The following is a 7,558-nucleotide window of genomic DNA, read 5'->3' as shown; positions in this document are numbered from 1 at the left end:
GGGGGAGGCAGGGCAAGGAGAGATGCTGCCACATGGGGTGTTAAAGCTAGGGGGCGCTGTGATGTAGGGTGTTCAATAGGGAGCATGGTGCTGCAGGGAGGGGGCGGGGGCTCGGCGAGGGGTGCCATGCTGCAAGGAGGGGGGGGGCAGGGCTCAGGATGGGTGCTGTGGTGCAGGGAGCAGGTGGGGGGGGTTCAGCAGGGGTTGCCTAGCTCAGCAGGGTGCACCAGGGGGCTCAGTAGGCTCGCTCACCTCTTGCTGGCCCAGTACAGCATTAGGGGACGCTGTGCTGCTCAAGCTATTAGGCAGGGGTGGCCAACCTGTGGCTCCGGAGCCACATGCAGCTCTTGTCTAGGCACCGACTCCAGGGTTGGAGTTACAGGCACCAACTTTCCACTGTGCCGGGGGGGGGGGGGGCTCACTGCTCAACCCCTGGCTCTGCCCAGGCCCTGCCCCCACTCCACCCCTTCCTGCCCCCTCCCCTGAGCCTGCCACACCCTCACTAGTCAGGACTCTGGGGAAGTCTCCTCTCCATGAGCAGACTGTCTCCAGGACACACAGCTCACACAACTTCCACCTTCCTGGGTCTGACCTTGGAGCATTCAGCATCCTCTGCCCCTCTGTGTGCTTCCCACAGCGAGTCCGCCCAGGCGGGGTCCTGGGGAAGCCAGAGGGTCCTGCCCCCCAACTCCACAGTTAGACGTGACTCTCAGCCAACTGGTAAAACCAGGTTTATTAGATGACAGGAACATGGTCTAACACAGAGCTTGTAGGTGCAGAGAACAGGACCCCTCAGCTGGGTCCATTTTGGGTGGCCGTGAGCCAGACAAACAGGTCTGCCCTTCACTCCACATCCCCAGCCAGCGCTGATTGGCAGGGCTGCCGGCTGGGAGCGGGGTGGGTGGGACCTGACCTGGTACTGGGGCTCTTTGGCAATGTACATTGGTACATCCTGGCTCCTTCTCAAGCTCAGGTTGGCAGCCCCTGCTCTTTGGGTTGTGTTGGATCCGAGGGGAAGGAGCTCTCTGCTGGGAGCCTGGGCTCAGCCTAAGGCCAGCAGGTCTTCTGTCCAGGAGCACCACAGCCCCAGTCACTGACAAGGCCCTGTCCCTGCTCATTCGGGCAGCCATGGCCTACTGCTGTCTTAGCCGAGGTTGCTGCCCAGGCCAGGACAGACTCGGAGCCACCCCCATGTGCCACCTTTCAGATGGGATGTGCTCTGACTCGGAGCTTTGGGCCCCTTCCTCAAACTATTACAATGCAGCGGCCTCAGAGAGCCGGGACAAAACTTGTGATTCGTAAGTCCCAAATCCCAGACCCCCGGCTCTAATCCACTAGATCCCACTCCCCTGCCATAGCCAGGGTAGAACCAAGGAGTCTTGGCTCCCAGCTCCAACCTACTAGACCCCCCCTCCCCTCCCCGAGCAGGGGATATAACTCAGGAATCCTGAATTCAGCAGCCATGAATCTTGGTAATTATCCTGCCACTAGCCTCCCACGGTCACCACTCTCTACTCTGACATGTGATGAGTTTACAAGACCTCAACATATCCCCATTCACATAGCACCCTGGGTTTGGGGGTGGGGATACAAGACCTCCCCTCCTCAGCCAGCTGCAAACAGGCCTGTATCTGAACTGTGGCATGTTCTGCATCAGGGTGAAAGGGCGGCGCCCAGATGGATCGTGTTCGGGGGAACAATGGGGTGTTCCCGGTGCTGCTGGAGATGCTAAGGACACACTGGGGCAGGAGAACCATTGTGGTGTGCGGGAGGGGCTGCCCATGGGGGTGCCTTCCCACAGTGGTGCCACCCCCCCACGAGCCCGGCTCCCAAACCCATCTCCCTCCCCAGCCCACCCACTGTAGGAGGGACCCATTAACCCTTTGGGAGCTGCAGGGCTGGGGGTGGAGCCTGGCTAGGGTGGGACGGGACTCTGGACCTCTTGCCCCTGGCTGCTAATCAGCCCAGCCTGGGGCTTCCCTCGCTGGCTCCTCCCAGCCAGGTGGGTATAAAGGGGTGGCTGGGCTGGGGCTATAGTCAGCTATTGCAGGAGTGACCAGCAGGTGAGTGGGCTGGGGGGGGTAGAGCAATGGGTGAGGTGGGGGACCGGGGCTGGGACCTGGCTGATGGGATGAGCAGGGCTGGGGCAGAGTGAGGTGGGGGGCTGGGCTGTGGCTGATTTGGGTGAGGGCAGTGGGGGGATGAGCAGGGCTGGGGGGCAGAGGCAGGCCAATGGGTGAGGTGGGGGGCTGGGCTGACAGGTGGGGAGGAAGGGAGCAGCTGTGTAGGGAACAGGTGGTGCTGATGGGTTGATAGGAGCAGGGGGATGTACTGGGTGTGGGGGGGCTGTGGGGCATGTAACAGATGTTGGAGGGCATGTGGGGCTGGAGGGGTGAAGACTTCTCACTTCTAAGCTCTGGAAGGAAGCCAGGACTCCTGGGTTCCCTCCTTGGCTCTGGCACAGGAGTGGGGGCTAGTGGGGAGGGGCTCTGGCTTGGGGGGCTGGGTGTGCCTGGGAAGGGAATCTGTAAAATGCTGGGGGGGAAGAAATGTGGGGCAGCTGGAAAAACCTGCTGAGCTCCCCTGGGGCCAGAGGAATCTGGCTGGGTGAGTCCCTGGGATGGGCTGCAGTGAGCCCATGGAGGGGGTGGACAGTGAGGCCAGGGGAGGATCCAGACCTCTCTGGCCACTTGTGGGGCTGTGACCCCCGGAAGGCCAGCATTGTGCTGGGGTGCTGACCCAGACTGGCCTTGATGCCTCTGACACCTTCCCCCCCCCCCCCCCGCCCCAGGGTCTGTCAATGCTTGCTGTGGCTGGTTCTGGACTCGGTGCAGGCTCTGGGGAGTGAGGGGGAACAGAACTCCAGGCTCACTTTGGGGTGGGGGCTTGCATTTGCATAAACTAGCAGCATAAATTAGCATGCCAATCCAGAGGCCCCCTCTGCAGGATTGGGGGTGGCACTCGGTCTCTAAACCCCCTTGTCTGTTGCAGGGTCTGAGCTGGCAGAGCCTCCCCCCTAAAGGCAGAACATGATGGAAAAAGGAAACCCCTTTATTGTGGGGTTGCTGATTCTTGGGAACATCATCATCCTGGTGAGGTGGTTGGGGAGCCTGCCAGGCTGAGGGGGGTGGGTATGTGGGGCTTTGGAGGTTGGGGTGTTGAGGCTATTTGGGGGGATCTGGGAATTTGAATTTCTAAGGGATCCCCTCACAGCTGGCTGGGCTGGTGCTGTATGCCATGGGGGGTTCAGGGGGCTGGGCCAGACTTGGGAGTCCCAGGGCACTCGTACCCCTTCCCCTAACCCCGTACCCCATAGATGTGTGGCCTGAGTGCTGGGGGGGGGGGTTGCATGGGGGTGGGGTTTGGGGTCCTGGGGCTCATCCCCCCCACCCTGCCCCAGACATGCAGTGTAGGGGATGGGTTGGGGGCTGAAGTTCAGGGTCTGAGGGCTCACCCCAAACCCTGTCCCCAGATGTGCGGCATTGCGCTCTACGCGGAGACCGTCTGGGTCACAGCCGACCAATACAAGGTTTACCCCATCCTGGGTGTGTCAGGCAAGGATGACGTCTACGCCGGTGCCTGGATCGCCATCTTCTGCGGCTTCGCCTTCTTCTGTCTTGGCGTCTTCGGCATTGTGGCCCTGGCCAGGGGCAGCCGCCTGCAGCTCATGCTGGTGACTGGGGCGGGGCCATGTTGGGAGGGAGGGCTGTATGGGGGTGCTGTGGGGCAGGTGCTGGGGGAGGGAAATCTGTATGGGGGGCATTGTGGGGCAGGAGGTGGCTGCTTGGGGGGCACTGGAGAGTAGGAGGATTGTGCCATGGGGCAAACAGCTGATTGGGGGGGGGTGCAGGGCAGCCACATGGTATTACTGACTGGGGGGAAGACCTAAGGGGGAGTTCGAGAGAGGAGTGTCCTGGGGGCAGGGAGGGGTGAAATCAGTGAGGCAGCCTGGGCCATGGGGGGGCCCTCAGGGGTTCATGCCCCCCACAGCAGTGTCTCACCAGCTCTCTTCTCTTCTCCCCCAGTACCTGGTACTGATGCTGATAGTCTACATCTTCGAATGTGCCTCTTGCATCACCTCCTACACCCACCGTGACTTCGTGAGTGTGGCATCTGGACACCGGGGTTCCCTGCCTGGGAGGGAGGGTCTAGTGTGTAGAGCTGGGGGACTGGGGACCAGGACATCTGGGATGTATCCCAGCTCTGGGGGTGGGGGGAGACTGGGAGTCGGGATACCTAGGCTGGCGGGGCAGGCTGGGGGATGGGCCCATGAGGGCCTCAGCCTGGCCCTGCCCCCATGGGTCCCTCCTGCCCCTCCAGGTGGTCTCCAATCACAGGATGGTCACCAAGCAGATGCTGACATTCTACGCGGCCCCTACAGCCCAGGGCCGGGAGCTGACCCGCATGTGGGACCGGATCATGATGGAGGTGGGTCTAGCCTGCCCTGTGATGCCCCGGCTGGCTGCTGGCAGTGCAGTGGGCCCAAGGCAGGCTCCCTGTGGCTCCCGGAAGCAGCAGCATGTCCCCATCCAGCTCCTGGTGTAGGGGCAGTCAGGGCTCCACGCAGGGTTGGCTCTCAGCACCAGCTAAGCAAGCTGAAGGGGTGGCACTCTGGCTGCAGCACCTCTCCATTGTTTCCCGCCGCGACTCTTCTGACTCGGGGCTCGCTGTCGCGGCGATTCAGCGGCAGCTTCCTCCAGTGTTCCCGTGCTCTCCTTCCCAGCGTATTCGGCAGGGGGGAGGGTTTTGCTGCTTGGGGTGGCAAAATTGTAGAGCTGGTCCTGGGCTCCACGTGCTGCCCCCTCCCCAAGCCCCAGCTCGGCAACTCCCATTGGCCAGGAACCATGATCAATGGGAGCTGTGGGGCTGGTGCCTGCAGATGTGGGAAGCACCCAGAGCTGCCTGGCTGTGCCTCTGCGAAGGAGCCAGAGTGGGGACCTGCTGCTGCGGCTTCCAGGAGCCGCCTGAGGTAAGCGTTGCCTGGAGCCTGCACCCTGATGCCCTCCTGCACCCCAGCCCTGATCCCGCACCCCAACCCCCTACCTCAGCCTCCCTCCCATACTCAAACCTGTTGGCTCCACCCCCAATCCAGAGACCCCTCCTGCACCCAAAACTCCTCATCCCTGGAACCTGCACCCCCAGCTGGAGCCCTCAGTCTATCCTGCACCTCAGCCCCCTGAGCCAGCCCAGTGAAAATGAGTGAGGATGGGGGGCCTTGGGTGGGGGAGTGAGTTGGGGTGTTCAGTTCTGTGGGAGTAGAAAGTTGGCAACCCTAGCTGGGAGGCCAGCAAGGGGGTGGGGTTTGGGGGCGTTGTTCACCCCAGGGATGAAAGCCTTGGCCAGGAGGGCTAGATTAACCCTTTCTTGTTCCTATGGAGGAGGAGGCCTGATCCTGGGCGGGGTGGGGGCTGTGCTCCGCTTTATGCCCCCTATATTCATGGTGGGCTCTGGGGCTCAGGACTGTCTGGTGGGGTGGAGGGGAGCCTGGCAGAGAAGGGGCAGGGGGGGACCAGGCATGTTGGGTAGGAGGGGGCTTTGGGAAGGGGGCGGCACTAACAGATGTGTCATCTGCCCCCCCCCCCCAGCAACAGTGCTGTGGCGCGACGGGCCCCCTGGACTGGGTGAACCACACGTCCACCTTCCGCTCCTTCTACCCTGAGGGGCTGGCGCCATGGCCCTTCCTCTGCTGCAAGCGCGACGCCAACTTTGTCATCCTCAGCCCAGAGGGCTGCCGTGTGGGGCATGTGGATTATATCAACACCAAGGTAAGGGGTGCTGCCCAGCCCTGCCCCCTCAGCCCTGCCAGTGCCCTGGGCTCCCCCACCATCTCTGCCAGCACCCCACACTCCCAACCCACAGCCCCCTGCTGTTCCTTGGCACCCAGCTACTTAGCTCTGCCTTAGTCCTGGTTTCCAGTCCCTCCTCCAGCCCCCACTCCCTACCCAGACATCCATCTGTGCGGGACTCAGCGTCTGTCTCCCTAGGGCTGCTTTGAGCACATTGAAAACGCCATTAACAGCTACACCTGGGGCATCTCCTGGTTTGGATTCGCCATCCTCATGTTCACGGTGGGTCTGGGCTCCAACTTGGGCTGGGGAGGGAGGGAGTGTGTGTGTGTGGGGGGGGGGGGGGGGGCGAATCCTGCCTGGGAGGGGAGGTTCTAAATACTCTTCAGCATGTGGGATACCAGGGGGGCAGATGGGCTTGGGGGAGGGGGGCAGGTTTGGAAGATGGGATACCAGGGCAGATAGGCCAATGGGCTAGGTGGACTGGTGGGTATGATCTGAGGGTCTCTCTCTCCCTGCAGTGCCCAGTGATGCTCTTGGCCATGTACCATTACACCACGCTGTGACCCCCCCACACACACACCTGCTGTGTGGCAGGGCTCCTTTGACCTGCCACCTGTGGAGTCAGTGAGGGGAGGGAGCCAGCCAGCCCCAGCCTCTCTCTCTGAGCTGGGGAGACCATCCTGGTGACCACCTGGGCCCCTGTCAGCCCTGCTCCTGACCCCATGGTGGTGGCTGGGGGTTGGAGGCAGCACCTCAGGAGAGCTGATCACTGTGTAAAACACCCCTGCTGACTTCTGATCTTTTTAAAATGTCTCCATTAAATCCCCTGAAAAATCCATCTGGGTCTGTGTGCTGGGGGCAGGGAGGGGTGGTGCTGGGGGCCAGGGCCCTGAGGTGGGGTTGTAAATGTCCCTGGTCTGTGACAGCAGGCTCCTGTGCACTGGTGTTGGTGCCTGGGTGGGATGTCCCCTGCCCCAGCAGCATGGGGGCCCTTCCCCTTTGAATGGGAACAGCTGCCTGCTCCCCAGGGGGAGCAGTTACATCCCCTGCCTGGCTGCCCTCAGCTGGGCTGTGAATTTTTCAGCAACAACTTGGGCCCCCTTTGGGGCTGGCAGCTCCTGGGGTGGCCCCCACCCCATTCTCTGGGGTGAGACTGTGTGGGGAGGTCAGGGCTGGCCCCTAAGGGCCCTGGCTCCCAGGGGGGCTCCCCAGCTGCAGCACTTAGGCGTCACAGCAGCTCTTACCATGCTGCCCTCTAGTGCTGAGAGCTGTTCCTGCCCCAGCCCACTGAGGGCATTGTGGGGCCCTGCAGCCTTGGCCCTGCCCAGCCCGCAGCTTGTACTGCATTTGCTGCATCCTCCCCCTCCTAGCGATGGCAAGGCAGCTGCTATAGGGTCCCCTGCCCATTAATGTGACTCAGTTCTGAATGCCGCAAGGGTGGGGCACCAGCTCAGGAGCTCGGCCCCAGCCCCGTTCAGCTGGAGAGTGGCTGGGAGCACCATCAGGTGCTGCCCACCCTGATCTGCCACAGCTCTCGGAGCCCAGGCCGTCCGGCAGCACGGCTCTGCTCTAGGGGAAGCTGGCTCTTGCTTGGGTACATGCTCTGTCATCTGCACCATGCCCAGCCCCGAGGCAGCTGTGAACACCAGGATGGGTGTGGGAAAGTCGGGGGGGGGGGGGGTGTCTCAGAATGGGGCCCGGCTTGGAGCCCCTGGCACTACTCAGGCCAAAGCGCCCTGTCCTGCTCCCGCTTCCCCATGGGCACTCCT

General features: G+C 62.5%; 1 protein-coding gene across 1 annotated transcript; it reads left to right on the top strand.

The window, feature by feature from the left end:
- Positions 1–3,029: 3,029 nt before the first annotated feature.
- Positions 3,030–6,608, top strand: UPK1A (uroplakin 1A). The gene is made up of 7 exons (XM_078851053.1): positions 3,030–3,092; positions 3,473–3,673; positions 4,026–4,100; positions 4,321–4,428; positions 5,586–5,765; positions 5,985–6,068; positions 6,308–6,608. The coding sequence occupies exons 1-7, from the start codon at positions 3,030–3,032 to the stop codon at positions 6,350–6,352; spliced, it is 756 nt and encodes a 251-aa protein (XP_078707179.1). The 3' UTR covers positions 6,353–6,608.
- Positions 6,609–7,558: the final 950 nt, after the last annotated feature.

Source organism: Lepidochelys kempii, unplaced genomic scaffold (assembly GCF_965140285.1).
Source record: "Lepidochelys kempii isolate rLepKem1 unplaced genomic scaffold, rLepKem1.hap1 scaffold_266, whole genome shotgun sequence".
Lineage (NCBI taxonomy): Eukaryota > Metazoa > Chordata > Testudines > Cheloniidae > Lepidochelys > Lepidochelys kempii.
This window is presented reverse-complemented; position numbering and strand designations above follow the sequence as displayed.